The sequence below is a fragment of the Hydractinia symbiolongicarpus genome, chromosome 5 (assembly GCF_029227915.1).
Source record: "Hydractinia symbiolongicarpus strain clone_291-10 chromosome 5, HSymV2.1, whole genome shotgun sequence".
In the NCBI taxonomy this organism is placed as follows: domain Eukaryota; kingdom Metazoa; phylum Cnidaria; class Hydrozoa; order Anthoathecata; family Hydractiniidae; genus Hydractinia; species Hydractinia symbiolongicarpus.
The window spans coordinates 17,736,463-17,754,987 of NC_079879.1; the positions used below are offsets into that span (position 1 = coordinate 17,736,463).

Here is an 18,525-nt window from a genome sequence, read left to right on the forward strand (position 1 = left end):
TTGTCTGATGATGATGTTGTAGAAGGGCCAGCTATGCAGATCAAGACAGAATGGGTAGTGGAGGCTATTAGGAAATTAAAGATTAACATAGCTGCAGGAGTATCGGTTAGTGTTGCAGAGATGGTAAAAGCATCTGGATATATTGGAATTGAGCTTATTACAAGTCTTGTTTATCAGATTATAAAGGATGGTGCTATTCCGAGTGAGTGGCAGTCGAGTGTAATAGTGAATTGTTTCAAAGGCAAGGGTGATGCATTAGAAAGAGGTAACTATAGAGGTTTGAAGTTGGTTGATCAAGTAATGAAAGTTATTGAAAGAGTGATTGATAAGTTACTTAGAGAAAGAATTGATAGATGATGCAATTTGGTTTTGTTCCATGGCGTGGCACTACAGATGCAATATTTTTACTCAGACAGCTTCAGGAAAAGTATTTAGGAAAGAGAAAGAATCTCTATTTTGCCTTTGTAGATTTAGAGAAAGCTTTTGATAGAGTGCCACGTAAAGTTATTTGGTGGGCTATAAGAAAATTAGGTGTGGATGAGTGGCTAGTTACGATGGTACAGTCTATGTACAGCAATGCTAGAAGTCGTGTCAGGATTAACGATTCACTTAGTGATGAATTTAGTGTAAATGTTGGTGTACATCAGGGTTCTGTACTTAGTCCTTTGTTGTTTGTTCTAGTCTTAGAAGCGCTGTCGATGGAGTTTAGAACAGGTTGTCCATGGGAGTTATTGTATGCAGATGATTCAGTTCTCATAGCAGAGTCGATGGAAGATTTAGTTGAAAAGTTTGAGAAGTGGAAGAAAGGACTAGAAGAGAAAGGGCTAAGGGTGAACACAGCGAAATCTAAAGTCATGATTAGTAGCATTGCAGCCAAGTGTGACCTTGTAGTTGGAAAGTGGCCTTGTGGGGTTTGCAGAAAAGGGGTTGGTAGTAACTCAACTGTCAGACTTCCAAGCATTGGGTACATAAGAAGTGCAGTAGTATTGGTGAAAGGTTAAGAGCTGACATTCAGTTTGTATGTAAGCGTTGCAAAGGTGCGATTATAGAGAATGAAGTATTTCCAGCTTCAATGATGTACAACAGTGGCTCGTTAGAGATAGTTGAGAACTTCTGTTACTTAGGTGATATTTTGGGCAGTGAAAAGGGTGTTGGAAGAAGTGTTACTTGCAGGATAGGTTCTGCTTGGAAAAGGTTCAGAGAGTTACTTCCTTTGTTGACTGGCAGAGTCTTGTCAATTGAGTTAAAAGGTAGGTTGTATGAGGCCTGTGTAAGAAGTGTTATGTTGTACGGTAGTGAGACATGGGCAGTGAAACAGGAAGATCTTGACCGTTTAGAAAGGAATGATATGAGAATGGTTAGGTGGATGTGTAATGCCAGTCTGAGAGACAGGAGTTCAGATGAGCTAAGAAGCAGGCTAAGTATCCGTAGAATTAAAGATGTTATCCAGATAAGAAGATTGAATTGGCTGGGGCACTTGGAAAGAATGGAGGGGGATAATTGGGTAAGAAAGTGTAGAGACTTGATAGTTCCTGGGGAAAAGCCCAGAGGCAGACCGAGAAAGACTTGGCAGGAGGTTATAAGGACAGACTTGATACAGAGGAAGTTGAGTTTAGATCTAACACAGTCTAGATCAGATTGGAAGAGGGTCATTAATATACCCCGTCCAACCCATGCTAGCATGGAAAACGGACGTTAAGCCGAGAATGATGATGTAAAACAGAAATTAAAGCAAGATTAGTGGCTCAAGGTTTTAAGGAGGACACTATTGGTATACGAACAGACTCGCCAACTGTAAACAAGGAGAACTTTCGTCTTGTGTGAAATATTGGTGCAACCCATGGATGGAGAATTTATAGTCTTGATATTAAAGCTGAGTTTCTTCAAGGTGCCAAGATTGATAGAGCTATACATTTTCTTCCGCCACCAGAAGCTAACACAAACAAGCTGTGGAAACTAAAAACACCTGTTTATGGCTTGTGCGACGCTTTACATGCTATCTAACGAAGTCAATAAAGTTGGAGCTACAAGAAGTATTTATGACAATGCATTATTTTCTGGAGAAAAGAAACTTCACTCAAAGGTGTAATTTGCTGTCATGTTGACGATTGCTTCTTCATTGGAAGTGAATTGTTTCAAGACACTGTCATTGCACATTCACGTAAGACATTCTCACTTAGTAAAAAGAATTCAAAGTCGTTTAACTTTTTAGGATTAGAAATTGAACAAGAGTGTGATGCAGTAATTATTCATCAACATAATTACATTAGTAACATTCCACCAATTAATTTGACCAATGGTACATCTACAATTCCACTTACAAAATATGAAGCATGTCACTTAAAAGCCTTAGTTGGTTAAATTCAATGGGCAAAGCCTTAGTTGGTTAAATTCAATGGGCAGCAAAACAAACTAGACCTGATGCTCAGTTGATCACAGCTGATGATCAGTTGCTGATGCTGGTAGAGCTCACAAGCAGCTCAAACATCTACAGCAAACTGAAGTAAAGATTGTTATTTCAAATACTGGAGATGTTAAAGTATCCTCGCTAATACTTTTCAGTGATGCATCACATGGAAATTTTATTAATGGTAGCTCACAAGGTGGATTTGTTCTGCTACTGCATGGTGAAAGCAAAATTCCGCCACTTATTTGGAGATCTCACAAGTTAAAACGTGTAGTTAAAAGTGTCATGGGTGCGGAAACCATGGCTCTCTTAGAAGGTGCGGAACATGCTATGTTGATCAGATCCCTAATTAAAGAGATTTTTAAAGTTGATATACCAATTATCTGTACATCAGACAATAAATCGCTTGTGGAGGCAGTCAAAAATACCAATGTCATAAAAGATAACCAATTGTATATTGATATTTGTGCACTTCGTGAGATGGTCGAACATCAGGGAACCTGCATCGTATACTATCCGGCAGAGATCAGTTGAAATACCGTTAAGTTTTGGTTAATTAGAACAAATATAACAGTATGCCATAATGACACTTCCAAATGTTTGACAACAATGTCTTTAAAAACATTCTTACATTGTGTTCCTGCTTCTTGCAGTTTTTTTTGTTGAACATACTTTATGATTTTGTTTTATTGAGAGAGTGGCAAGATTGTCATTATGTTCATTATATCTTTTAGGTTTAGATGTACGGCTTTAGGCCATAATTAAGAATAAAGATCTGTTCACAATTTGTTTCTCATAAGCCAATCTTGTAACATGAAAGATTTATCAAAACTTTATTTATTTTGAACAGTTAGCTCTATTTAATTGTAAAAAGAATATTTACATGTTTAGCTAAAATAATATACTCAAAATAGATTTTTTTCAGAATTTTCAGATTTAAGGTCGGAAAGTACTTTAACTTTCCTTATTAACTTTTTAAATCATTAACCAGCAATCAAAATGAGCAAGTGCTAAATAAATTAGTGATGTACCAATTCTTTTCTACATTGATTTTAAACCAATCTTTTTAATTTCACTAGATTGTAAACAACTCAAGTTTTTTTTAGAGCTGTTTTCATTCATTATTTTTGATATTTTTTAACTTGAAATGTTTTGTTGACATAATGTTTAGGTTTTGAGAAATTCTTTATGAGATCTATGGTGAATAAAAATGAGTTAATCAAAAAAAAGAAAACCACTGACTTTAAAGGACAAAGGTGATGTTATCTTCTGGTTTGGAAACCCTTGAATTAGCAAACAAGTTCAAAGTTGGAAAAACACAAATACAAACCATATTAAGGTTACTGTAAAGGAAAAAAGTCATTTGATGAGTAGTCTCAAAAAAACCCTTATAACTTATCAATACTTACATATTTTTTTTATTTTTTTTTGTTTTTGAATGTTTGATGAAAGACCTTTTAATAGTGATATTTTGAGAAGTTAATTTTCCAAAAAGAAAATATAATGAAATAAACACACACCATTTTTTTTCACTGTGCATTTTAAAATGGCTTCTTTTTCCTAACGCGTGGTCGCAGACTTCTCGTTTTTGCACCATTATATTCAGCATAAATTAAATTCAAAAAGGGTCCCGGTTTTTTCTTTCTAATAACGTCGTTATGTAATTATATGTAATCATTTATAAAAATGCATATTTTTTCTTTCTGTCATCATAACTTGCTAATCAGTAATTTATACAAAAAAACCTGGGAACCTTTTGTACATAATTTATTCAGCTTTCCATTACGGAAACATGGGCAGGGTGTTTCTTTTTGCTGGCACCCCTGTGCCAACAAGAATAAATAGGTGCAATTTATTTCATTTTTACCAGTAATTTTGACACAAACCCAAATACCTATATGTACCTATATAGAGAGATGGCCATTATGGATAGGTTCTCCCTATAACGGCCACCTGTCTTAAACAGCCAGTATTTTCGGCTCCCTTAATTGAAAGTTATAGACAGCTTTTACTGTATGTTGTGAAAGTCAGCAGAAGCTTTATTTCTAAAAAATCTTACTTCGTTTGCATTTGACATTAAGTGGTGAAATGTAACAAGTGATTTGAAAACAACAACCCAACTGGAATTGTTGCATCTTTCAAACAGTGAATCAGCTATGTCAGGAATGCTCACATTGTCAAATTCTAATGCGTTTTGAAGGTCTAAAAAAAGTAAAAAAGATATTAAATATTATTACATTCCTTTCTAATTTATCCTTTTAACACAGCGTATACTACCGATAACATTAAAATTTTTTAAAACAAAATACTGTCAATATGATACATATCGTCTATTTTAGCAAAAGGGATTTACGCACTTGGTCTCCAAAAAGTTGGCCAACATTTTTTTACTTCTTAAACATCCTTCTCACTGTAACCTAACTGCAGGCTTAGTCAAGCATGCCCACCTCGATTTCAGGGTTTCTTGTTGAAATGAATCCAGGGTATTGGAAAAATAAGGATTTTAATAAATTTAAATAAGCGTCTTTTTACAAAGTAGCAATTGAATAGTGTGTACACTTAAAAGATTTAAGAGGAGTTGGTATTTGTGTTAAAAACAGCTTAGATTATATTAGAAAATTAGAACTAAAAACCTCTGATGTGGAATGTATTTGGTTAGAGTTTTTTTTTCAAATTATACAAAATCATTTATTGTTGGTATGCTTTATCGAGCACAGAATAGTTCTAATCACCTCAGTAAAAGATTGAACAATAGTTTTCATTTTCAACAATAACGAAAACAAAACTCATAGTATACTCATATATCGGCCATGAGCAAATAACCTCCCAATCAATTAATTGCTCGCGTCAGTGTCTACGCGAGCAATTTTGCTTGCCATATTTTTTGCTAAAAAAACTTTACATTTAGTCTCTCAGGGCATCTTTTTCAGGAGAGCCGTGCACCTTGGCACACACCTAAATTGTTTCAGGCGTGTGATTAAAATGTCCACCTCATTTGCAGTTTGGTCAAACATGTCCGTAGCTCGTTTCGAACTTTCGTCGGTTAAAACGTCTGATAGATTTTCATCTTGGTTTTTTTTCCATCTTTCCATCTTCAGATCTCAGAATTATTGAATAGTCCTGGTCCTTTAAATCCACAAGCAAGCCTATTCATAGCCAACCCGACCATCCTAGCTAATTCACCGACTCCTGACTTAGTTAAAAAACTACGTAGACATAAATCTCTTTTGCCTGCCCCCCTCGTCATTGTTAACCAGGTCTTACACAAGAAATCCAGCCATGCGGTTCTTAACTAATGCGGAGGTGAACGCCGACGGAGCACGGATGACGCAAGTCTCCAAAACTGCACTTACAGGCGGAACAGACAATTTATCATGGATTTAATTGTAGATAATTTCTTCATTTGATGAAACAATTGGAAACCATAGCAGGTCCAAATTTAATGGATTATTTTCTTTATGCCGCAACTGTTATTCAAACAATTTTAAAACCGAAACCCACGTGCGGTATAATTTTTTTTCTGTATAAATTTTATGTACCTGAGGTGTACCTTTTAAAAAGAGATTTTATTTATTAGTTTTTTTAAACCACGCGGATAAAGATTTTTTTTAATTTAAAAACGAAGCATATTTTTTTGATGACCTGAAAAATAAACATTTAAGTTATGAAAACAACAGTATAGTCATGCATACTATTTCGGACATGTAGAAAAGGAAGTTAAGATTGAGAGAGTCGCTATACCAGTAGACGCTCGATCATCGTGTTTGGGGTTCACGATTAAAAACGTCCCCCACTTTTCTACTGCAAAATGAATGCGCAACAAAGATTAACCTTAAGGCCAGTATCGCACGCGTTTTACAAAATGTCGAATGAACTGTTGCATGATGGGTGGAAAATAATCACACCAAATATCTTTTCAGTTTCACTTAAAAGACGTTTACACTTATCTCAAAATGTTAATATTTATGCGAGCAATAGAATGCTTGAGTAACGAGCATTTACGCAAGCACTACACGGGCGCGAGCAATTGCTCGCTACTCATGGCAAGGCCTGTATATATACTCATAATATACCACAATCATCTTATTTCAAACAGCAATAAGCCTTTAAAATATTTACTATTGTACTAGCCAGGGGACCCAAAGTCAAAACAACATGTTAAGCTACAAATAACTGTGTTACCCAGTGTTGAACACCCAGCAGAGCGTTTTATAAGAAATATAAACTGTGCCACACATTTAAGTGGAGCAGTTTATTGTAATGTCATAAATCGAGTGAAGCGCAGACAGCTTTATGGTGTTTCTGGTATAATATTTTTTTTTAAAATAAGTTTCCACAACTTTAGCTGAAATAAAGTTCAGATAAATAGAAACATAGAAATCAGCCTGTCGTTAACACTAGGTAGAGCGCTTAGTACAGGTAAACAGATAAAAAAATTCATTACACTATCCAGTTAAAAAATCACTTAGCAATTTTTTTGGGAAATATATAGGTCTTATAACAGTAATAAAAGGTTAACTACCTAATTGCATTTAGCAAAGTTATAACATACTAAACTGAATAAAATCTTTAAAAGAATAGGAATAAATAACGCTAGCTATACCTATCTGGCTCATGCAGGATGCTGTCTGAAAATGTTTGTAGCCTAAATCTTACATATCTTACATGGTGTTTAAGATTTGTAAAAGCTTTTAGAATACCTAAAAGTCAAACCTACAAACCCAGCACTGAACACACCAGCACTTTCAAAATCAAAATGGCCTTTGTGGCTTCGCTTACACCTTTCTTTGTTTCCATGTTGAGGCCACAAAAATATTGGATTGGTTCTCAAGAAACTTGGGAGTCATGATTGGGTGGTACTCGATCAAAACAAAGTCGTTAACAATGTATAGCATTTTGTATTTCATGCAGATATAAAAATTTAAAGCCACTGTGACATGACACACCTCTTGCGGACATACAGACAAAATACGGCTATCATTATAGAGATGGTCTTATACAAATAATCAAGGGAACAACAAGTCACAGAGCAGCAGATTGGAAAGCATACAGAAAAATTGGTAACAAATGTACCACAGAGGTACGTATAGCTAAAGGTAACTACAGTATGGATCTGTTAAGACGAAACTCAGGAAATCTAAAAAAGTTTTGGAACACTCAGGCCATTTCGTCAGATTTTAGGCAGGCGTGCGGTAGATCACACGCCTTTTGGTGTAAGGAAAAAGCAAAATGCAAGTTCCAACAATGTACAGCAAGGAATTTCAACCTATATACGAAGAAGTCGTAAGTTAATCAAACTTTGTTATTACTTGTGCTGCAAACAGATATTTAAATTAAATTACGGAAGGTCGAACGGCGGCTAATAATAATATTTAACAAACCTTATGTTCGATGAATCATAAAAATTATTATCTAAAAGAATATTTCGTTATTAAAGAAGTTTTTTTTTGAACTTTAACTAAAGTTTTAAATTGAGCCATGGGTAAAGTCGGATTCATAGCCAATTCATAGGCTGTTCGACACAATTTTCTGTAGCCTTCTGTTGTATTAGTTTCACACATGTTGACTATATTGTTTCGAGATGATGTTGCCAATGAAGAGTCCTTTATTGCTATATGATTGGTTGCTGGTTTATTTTGTTCTATTTGGATAGCAATTTCGTGTCCGCTGCCTTGATCGATATGTCGAGTGACCTGACAAAAAAATTAAAATATTAGAAAAAATAAAAATAAATTAAAACAACCTTTTACTGTTAAAATCTCTCACCTGGTATTTTGTTACCACATTTGTACCGTAAACGCTAACGCAGCTGTCTTCGCATTTCCTTTTAATCGAGAAGTAATTTCCGTTTTATACCTCGCTAACTTTACACCAAACATAGTTCACCAATACCTTTCCAACTTTTTCCTCTGTCTTCCAACCAAGAATATCTGATTTACCCCAACTTTCAAAAGTTTTTAATTCAACTTTATTTCCTTTCGTTCTTTTTTCAGACATTTTTAATTAAAATTTATAGCGCTGATATAATCTCCACATTAACCCAAACTGAACAAACAAAAAAAATATCGACGATCCCATCATTAACTCAATGTTTTCATTGGTTCGCAAAATTGGAAAGGAAAAAGAAACAAATTCTTCAAAAGATAGCGGCCACACACTAGGTCGTTAGCGACCTATATCTGTTCTGCATAATACCCCTTGGTCGGCAAAAAGAAAGAAAGAAAGCAAATGGTAGCAATTAAATTCACATTATCAACATTTGGTAAAGACTGCTCATCTGCGATCTATTGTGAGTTCAGTAAAAGAATGATCGCTTATTTTTAGGGTTCAGTAAAAGAATGACCGTTTATTTTTAAGGTTTATTTAATAAATTTTCTTTGTTATAAATACAATAATTTTTAATTACAGCAACCTTTTGAGGGCGCGATGAATCGCACGCCTAAACAAATCTGCACTTGTGTGGGGCGTGCGCGTGCGATCGCATGCCTCTCACGAAATGGCCTAACACTATAAAAACCATAATGCCCACCAAGATGAAAAAAGTTACTAATGATGCAACTACACTTACAAATAAATTTGAAAAAGTTAATACATTATGTTCATTTTTCCCTTACGTGGCACATCAGTTAAAATAAAAATCTATTTACCTAAAAGATTTTATCTGGAACAAACCAAAACAGTCACTTTTAAAAACATGTATAAAATTTAAATTTAACCATGCATCACGCATATTTGTTGAAAAAGTACTAAAAAAGCTTAAGCGTCAAAAGTCAACTGGTTCAGATAATTTTCGGCCAGCTTTATTAAAGGACTGTGCATCTGAGATTGCTAAACCACTGTCTTATTTAATCAACTTATCATTAAAAACTCAGAAGTACCATCAGATTGGAAATACGCATTGATCACTCCCATCTTTAAATCAGGATCACCATCTGAGCCAAATAACTACCGACCAATATCTATGTTGTCAAGCCTATGAAAAATACTTGAGAAAGCAGTTCATAGAAGACATCCCTTAAAATTAGCGTCGACATTCGGCACTGCCGACCTAAAATACGAAGATACCGCTGTTGCAACATAATTTTGTTGTGATATTTATAAATAACAATAATTTTGGTTTTGTTTGAGCTTCTTTCACTCAATGCGACGACAAAATAATTAAATTCGATTTTCAGTAAGTTAGGCCATTAGGCTGGATTAAAGAGTCACCAAAATCAAAAAGCTTTTGAATGCCATAATCAAAAAGGTCTGTGTTATTATGAAGAACGTAAGGTATAGAGAACATTAAAGTCGCGTCCCCTTTCCTTCATGCTGACACTCTTATGCTCGGCTGTTGCATTACACTGAGACTCGAACGAAAGATAAAAGACCATTTGGAACCATGCCACAAGTCAGGCCGACCTTCATCGTCACAGAAAATACTGCCAGAAGAGTGCGCATCCATGCAAGTTATATATAACCAGAACATTGCGAGAGGTTAGGTGTCGTGTACCTTAATACAACTTTCGGACAAATGTTCTCGTGATGTAATACCAAAGACAAAAAATCCTTTTAAAAGGGGAAAGAGAAATCAAAATGTTTAGTAATAATAATCGAAAAAATTGTATATCGTATTAAAAAGAAGTCTGGAAGTTCTTTTAGCAATAAGTCAGCCCTGCCCTCGGTTTTGTGTGGAAAATGTTCTGCGAACACTCTAACAATTGAGTTTCCTGTACAGTTTTGCTTCATGTTAACTGTGCCAGTGACAAGCATTTTTGAAGCATGTCACCGGCGACTTCTGCGATATACAACCTAATGATGCCCTAACCTAATGAACTAATCTCAAAACAAAAAAAGCCAGTTGGCAGTGGCTTTTAAACTAACAAAGTCCACCATCCTGAAGTTATGCCAATTCCCATTTGTCACCGTCTTAGGAGATCAATGCATCGAAATTATAACAGGTCTACCTCTAATAAAACGTAAATGACGAAAGTTATTGCCAGCTGAACAATTTCACTAAAAAAAAATTGCCCACACAAATCAGTTGAAATGTATCTCACGTTGGCAGTTTTATTCATCATCATCATCATCATCATTCTCGTCTTAACGTCCGTTTTCCATGCTAGCATGGGTTGGATGTGGTATATTAATGACCCTCTTCCAATCTGATCTAGACTGTGTTAGATCTACACTCAACTTCCTCTGTATCAAGTCTGTCCTTATAACCTCCTGCCAAGTCTTTCTTGGTCTGCCTCTGGGCTTTTCCCCAGGAACTATCAAGTCTCTACACTTTCTTACCCAATTATCCCTCTCCATTCTTTCCAAGTGCCCCAGCTAATACTACTGCACTTCTTATGTACCCAATGCTTGGAAGTCTGACAAAAAATTGAGTTACTACCAACCCCTTTCCTGCAAACCCCACAAGGCCACTTTCCAACTACAAGGTCACACTTGGCTGCAATGCTAATAATCATGACTTTAGACTTTGCTGTGTTCACCCTTAGCCCTTTTCTTCTAGTCCTTTCTTCCACTTCTCAAACTTTTCAACTAATTCTTCCATCGACTCTGCTATGAGAACCGAATCATCTGCATACAATAACTCCCATGGAGAACCTGTTCTAAACTCCATCGACAGCGCTTCTAAGACTAGAACAAACAACAAAGGACTATTCATAACTAATTGAATCGTTAATCACGACACAACTTCTAGCATTGCTGTACATAGACTGTACTATCGTAACTAGCCACTCATCCACACCTAATTTTCTCATAGCCCACCAAATAACTTTACGTGGCACACTAACAAAAGCTTTCTCTAAATCTAAAAAGGCAAAATAGAGATTCTTTCTCTTTCCTAAATACTTTTCCTGAAGCTGTCTGAGTAAAACATATTGCATCTGTAGTGCCGCGCCTTGGAACAAAACCAAATTGCATCTTATCTATATCAATTCGTTCTCTAAGTAACTTATCAATCACTCTTTCAATAATTTTATTACTTGATCACTTGAAAAAATTCACTATTACACTCACTCGGAATAGCACCATCCTTTATAATCTGATTAGCAACACTTGTAATAAGCTCAACTTCAATATATCCAGATGCTTTTACCATTTCTGCAACAATACCTGATACTCCTTTTCTAATAGCCTCCACTACCCATTCTGTCTTAATCTGAATATCTGGCCCTTCTACAACATCATCATCATCAGACAAATTATCCTCATCCCAATCAAACTAAGTGCGAAGCAACCTCTGATATTAATTCTTCCAAGCTACCCTTTTCTCCTCCGCTGTGATAGCGAAGATACCTTCATCATAACGTATACACTTCTCACCTACAACATCTTGATTAATCTTCTTCATTTGCTTTGCTATCTTGAACACCTGATTGCGCTGGTCTTCCTATTCTTAACACATCTGCAAATCTGTTTCTCTCTGCTTCTGATTTTGCCTTAGCTTCTAGCTTAGCTTCTAAGTAAATATTTTTACTACCACCTGACGTCCACTCTTTGAAAAAAGTAGTCAAAGTAGTCCAAGTACTTTCAACATTGTCACTATCACACTGACCATTGTGGGCTAACTGCTGAACTTTTGCACTAAATTGTCTTGCTATAATCTCTTCCTTCAGCTTCCAGACTTTACGACGGGGCCTGTACTTTCCCTTGGCTTCTTTAACATTCTTCAAGATAATATCACAAACCAGCAACCTATGCTGGGAAACACACTCTTCCCCCAATATAACTTTCACGTCCTTTACCACTTTCTTGTCTGACTTTCTAACCAGGAAGTAATCTATCTGTGTCTTACAGCCACCTGACTCATATGTTATCAGCCTACTCTGTCTCTTACTGAATGATGTGTTGCAAACCACCATGTCCGTTGCCATTCCAGACTCAAGCAATCTCTCCCCTTCCTTATTTCTGCTCCCAAATCGATAGCCTCCATGCACACCTCTATAACCTTCAGATGACTTCCCAACATGACCATTACAGTCGCCGCTCACCATGACAAGTTCAGTGTCTCCAAACATTGATGTGACTGCTATTAACTCATCATAAAACTTATCTTTATCTTCCTCACTGAGTCCACACTGTGGAGCATAAACTGACAGAAAAGTGACAATCCTATTAGCTATCAGAACCTTTATCACTATAATACGACTATTAACACGCATAACATCTATTACTTTTTCTACCCACTTCTCTACAACGAATATGCCAACTCCTCCATATCCATCACTATTACCAATCCAAAAAAGCTTATACCTTGCTTCCTACCTTCCACAAGTCCCTGACTTCCTGAACACAACACATATCAACGAATCTACCTTCTAACATTTCAACTACTTCACCTGCTCTACCTCTCAGAGTACCAACATTTACACTAGCCATCCTCAACCTAGTGTTATCTACCTTGTGATGTGATAGCTGGGTAACGGTCTGACGATGCTCACACCTGACATCTGTCCAACCATGCGCGACACCTTCACTCCTTAGAGTTCCAGCCCTGTTTACGCAATTTCTCTGATCAACTATTCTTACGGCCATTAATAAAGAGTTTTGGCATTGTTTTACAGCTGGATGCCCTTCCTAGCGCAAACCGTTCACAGACCGGACTGGGTGTTTTTTAAAGTGACACCATCACTATGTGGCATTTCATGGGACTTCCACAATCGCCCCTTTAAACTAAGGTATGGTGGAGGACGTTCAACTCCTCTCTTGTCTCTTAAAGAGACCCTTCACCTCATTGTTGGTTGCGCGGGTTAGATAAAGCTTTTAAACGATAGAAATAATTATATTTTAACAAAGATTAAAACTTTAATTTTGATAGAAAAGCATTTTCAGATCGCATTATAGAAGTTTATTGCCCACGTAAAAAAATTCTAATTTCAAGGGCTGGAAGACAGTAATTTAATATATCGTTCTCAATTTGGTTACCGCAGATGTAGATCCACAAACATAGTTGCAACGTTATTTATGGATAACATCAGAAAAGAACTTGATAAAGGAAATTTACAGTACAGTCCAAATGTAAGCGTACGTGTACGCTCAAGTTTCACACCTTTTTCTCAGGGGCGGTAGTTGTTTGTCTTTTGTTCTTATTAATTATCTTACGAGTCTTGTAAGTCATTAACTTGCGCATAATAAACAAAAGATTCTTAAAGAAAAAACAGCTTATTATAACCGCGTGTAACTATTGTTAAATAGTGTTAACATAACTATTCCCAATAGCATAATTGCCAATGTTATCAACTCTATCAATGTGACAGTGTTTAATTAGTTTTATTAAATAAAAGTTTTGCGTGGAAACTAAATAAACTAGCGAGAAGGCATTTTTAGTTGCGCGGGTTAAATAAAGCTTTTAAACGATAGAAATAATTATATTTTAACAAAGATTAAAACTTTAATTTTAATAGAAAAGCATTTTCAGATCGCATTTTAGAAGTTTAAAAACGAAAAACAGCGATAGAAATGGTTTAGATCATTGGATTTGTTGTTTTTTAAAGGAGCTTGTGTTTTTTGAATATATCGATATTAAAATTCCGTTACTATAATTAGTTTTGTTGTTAAAAAAAAATTCAATAGCCTTCGCGTTAAATTTTTTTTTGCGCAGAGTTTTGTTTATAAACAATGTTTCTTGCTATGCTTTTGTTTTTAACACGAAGCAATTATTTTCGCGCAATTTGAAAGGAACTTGCTATCCTATTGTTTTTTGAATGAAAGCAATTATTTTTGCAAGTTAAGCATACGCGTACGCTTACATCTGGACGGTACTGTAGTTGGTGCAATCTTCATTGATTTGTTGAAAGCTTTTGACAGTGTTTCACATAGCATCTTGCTTGAAAAGCTTCACACATATGGCATTTGTGGCAAAGAGCTACAATAGTTTACCCACTACCTATTCAACCGTAAACAACAGGTGGTTATTGATAACATCAGATCTAACGCTGAGAATGTAAAATGCAGAGCCCCTCAGGGATCTATTCTAGGACCCCTTTTATTTTTAATTTTCTTCAATGATTTGAGACCTCGCTTATTAGAGCACGTAATATCCAATTCGCCGACGGCACAGTGGTTTATATTGCTGGAAGCAATGTGAATTACATCGAAGCAGGCCTTACCATTAATGGCGAGCAATTGCTCGCGCATGTGTAGTGCTCGCGTAAATGCTCGTTACTCGAGCATTTTATTGCTCGCGTAAATATTAACATTTTGAGATAACTGTAAACGTTTTTCTCAAGAATTGATTGGTCCTTTAAGTGAAACTGAAAAGATATTTGGTGTGATTATTTTCCACCCATCATGCAACAGTTCATTCGTCATTTTATAAAACGTGTGCGATACAGGCATCAAGGTTAATCTTTGTTGTGCATTCATTTTGCAGTAGAAAAGTGGGGGACGTTTTTAATCGTGAACCCCAAACACGATGATCGAGCGTCTACTGGTATAGCGACTCTCTCAATCTTAACTTCCTTTTCTACATGTCCGGAATAGTATGCATGACTATACTGTTGTTTTCATAAATTTAATGTTTATTTTTCAGGGTATCACAAGCAAATAGGAAAAAATGTGCTCCTTTTTAAATTAAAAAAAATCTTTATACCGCATGTGGGTTTCGTTTTTAAAATTGTTTGAATAACAGTTGCGGCATAAAGAAAATAATTCATTAAATTTGGACCTGCTATGGTTTCCAATTGTTTGAAGAAATTATCTACAATTAAATCCATGATAAATTGTCTGTTCCACCTGTAAGTACAGTTTTGCAGACTTGCGTCATCTTTGCTCCGTCGGCAAAAGAGATTTATGTCTACGTAGTTTTTTAACTAAGTCAGGAGTCGGTGAATTAGCTAGGATGGTCAGGTTGGCTATGAATAGGCTTGCTTGTGGATTTAAAGGACCAGGACTATTCAATAATACTGAGATCTGAAAGTGTCTGACCAAGATGGAAATCTATCGGACGTTTTAACCGACGAAAGTTCGAAACGAGCTACGGACATGTTGAGACCAAACTGGAAATGAGACGGACATTTTAATCACACGCCTGAAACAATTTAGGTGTGTGCCAAGGCGCATGCCTCTCAGGAAAAAGATGCCCTAAGAGATTTAATGTAAAGTTTTTTTACCGAAAAATAGAGCGTAGAGATTCTGACGCGAGCTATTAATTGCTCGGGAGGTTATTTGCTAATGGCAAGGCCTGTTGAAGATATTTTGAACTCAGAATTAAAAAATATCGCACAGTACCTAATCGAGAATGATCTTATAATTAACTTAAAAAGAGGAAAAACGGAAGCGATGTTATTCTGATCTGGTAAAAAGTTGAATTCAGTATCCCCCAAGCTCAAGCTATTTTACAATTTGGTTGAAGTCAACATGACAAGCCAGTATTATATTTGGGTTCGACTCTGGATTCAAAACTATCCAGGTGAATTTTGACACAGCCTACAAGAAAGCTTCGCCTCCTATCAGCATTGAGATCGCAAATTGATGACAACACTGCTACTATCATTTAAAACATTAACAGTATCATCAAACTTAAATTTACAAATATACAACAGAAAAGGCTTGTGTGTCTGGACAACAGAGCGAGAAATATCACAAAAAATGCAAACGTTACAACAATTAAAAGTCTGATAATGAGAAATGTGTTTTGCGTAGTTCGTAAATGTATTGGTGGAGAGAGTTGTAGCACCTTCAACAGTTACTTCAAGTTGATGAATTATGAAAGGGTTACACGGAAAAAGCAGTTATCATTACGTTTGCCAAGAGTTAAATTACAAGTTGTGAAAAGTGGGTTTTATTACATGGGTGCTGATATACAACAAGTTGCCATTAGATATATATTAGAAAAGAAAAATGTTGTGTAACATTTAAAAAGAAATTTTGTTTCTTTGTTTTCTAGATGTGTTCAATTTGAGGAGCGTCTTTACTCTATGTCCACACTCAATTATTTTCTCTGCCTTTTGTTTCACTTTTTCTTCTATTTTTTCAATACAGAAAATGAGCAAACAACTTAACGGTGAAAAGGTGTATTAAAGGGAACCCTGGTATGAAATGATGTTGGGGTTATATTAAAAAGCTTAAATAGTTGGTTAACAAGTCTTTTTAAATTTTTTAAAGAATTTCAGAATGAATTACGCTAGTTATAAAATAATTTTTTGTCGTCAGTGTTAAACAAGTGTCATTTTTGCCAAAATGACACTTGTTTGCTTGTCTCAGGCCTTTTAATTTTTTGCTGTGACTGGCTATTTAGCAAGCTATCATATATTATATAAAAAGGATGCAAAAAAGGAGTGTCAAAAGACCCCTCATGTGTGAGAAACATAGGAACATATAAGGGGTAATGCTTCATTTAAAGGATCCCTCATTTACTAGGTCTTCCTTGACTTGACTGAGCTTATAATTAGCCTTAGCTTAGCTTTACTTACAGCTGATGTGTTTTTTCTTTGGACCAATCACTTCATGGCTCGTAGCTTTAGATACTGCCTTTCCTAAATTAGAACCTGTTATGGTGTGCTTTGCAGACTCGACTCTGTCCTTAACGTTCATATTGCAAAAAGTTCGAAAAATCCAAGAAGAATTCCTTCGCCTTTTTTCTTTTCGGTTCGGAGTAATTATTACAACGCGACCGTACTTTTTGATATTGTGGCGAAGCAATTAAGCTTCGCGAGCGAAGCAAAATTGTGGAGTACGTTTGCTAAAGGCTAGTTTCCATTCAGCGCTTTTTTGTCACCACCACTAGTATACTAGTCGACAAGGCCAGTAGTATAGTGAGGTGAATTAAAGTAGGACTTCGCTCCTTTCACACCTTTACCGCTAAAACTCACGCCCCCTTCACCCCCACTCCAGCCACCTTTCACACCTTTACCCCTAAAACCCCGTCCCTACCCCCTCCACCCCTACCCCAGCTTCCTTTGACACTTTTACCCCGTCAAACGGGAAGAGGTACGTGCCACGAAGCTGGTGGACTTCGAGGGTATCGCCAAGCACTTCAACATCAACATTAGAGACTTTGAGCCCAAGACGAACTCAGACAAGGCGCAATGGCGGCTCGTTTACGGTCAGAATCAGTACAAGGAGGGGTTAGACACGATCAACCTCGGCATGCTGGATGGCCATTGTTTCTTTAAAAGAAGATGATGTTTTGACTCAGAGCTGGGAATGCGAGGCTTGCACCCAAATTTTCACACAAGCCTGCCACCTTACGCGGCATAAAAAGAACGAGTGCCGCATGCCGAGCAAATCAGAAAAGGTCTTTTACCCTGATAAGGGTTTCAGCTACGCGGCATGCCAATGGATATTGTTGTTTACACCCGTGCTCAAATGGTACCTAGAGCATGGGCTAAAAGTCACGGCATGTTACCAGTTCCTTAGGTACTCACGAGGCAAGCCGTTTGCGTGGTTCCCGGAAGAGATTGCGGATGCGCGACGCCAAGCTGATAAAGACCCTGATAAGCGCATCGCTGGTGATACGGCTAAGTTAAAGGGTAATTCGTTTTATGGTAAAATGATTGAAGATCTGGCAAGGCATGCCAACACTAGCTTTACCAGGGATGAGAAGGCGGTCGATGTAGCAAAGAGGAGCCCATACCTAGAGGATCTTGAAGAGATTGGGTACGCGTATGAAGTAAGAAGAGGTAAACAAGGGGTCAGCATCGATAGAGCTCATCAGTGTGGTATAGCCGTCTACCAACTAGCAAAGTTGCGCATGTTAGAGTTTTACAACGATTTTCTGGATCAGTACGTGGATCGTCGAGATTTTGAATATGTGTACATGGATACCAATAGCGCGTATTTTGCCATCTCGGGGGAAGAGCTGCGGGAGGTGGTTAGGCCTGCACTACTCAAGCAGTATGACTCTGACGTAGAAAACTGGCTCGTCACTGACAAGCACTCGAGTCGAACGGGAGGTCTGTTCATCGGGTCTAGGATGATTGCATTGACAGCCAAGTGCTATTTCGTTGAAGGGTTGGAGGGCACGAAATTCTCCTGTAAAGGAATGTCAAAAAGTCAGAATGAGGTGACATGGTCAAGGTACATGGGAGCACTGAACGGCAAGCTAGATACCGCTAAAAATGTAGGCTTCCGGGTGCATAACCAGGGGATGATCACGTACCATAAACACAATCTGGGGCTCTCAG

General features: G+C 36.8%; 1 protein-coding gene across 1 annotated transcript in view; it reads right to left on the reverse strand.

Annotated features, from left to right (window-relative positions):
- The window catches only part of LOC130645046 (phosphatidylinositol-binding clathrin assembly protein LAP-like), a 53,516-nt gene extending 36,466 nt beyond the window's left edge, over positions 1–17,050 (reverse strand). The window contains exons 1-2 of the mRNA XM_057450895.1: positions 16,813–17,050; positions 4,467–4,609 (exon numbers count right to left, since the gene is read on the reverse strand). Coding sequence (XP_057306878.1) covers positions 4,467–4,609; positions 16,813–16,933 — 264 coding nt within the window. The 5' untranslated portion in view covers positions 16,934–17,050. The remainder of the gene's footprint in view (positions 1–4,466; positions 4,610–16,812) is intronic.
- Between the last annotated feature and the right edge of the window lie 1,475 nt (positions 17,051–18,525).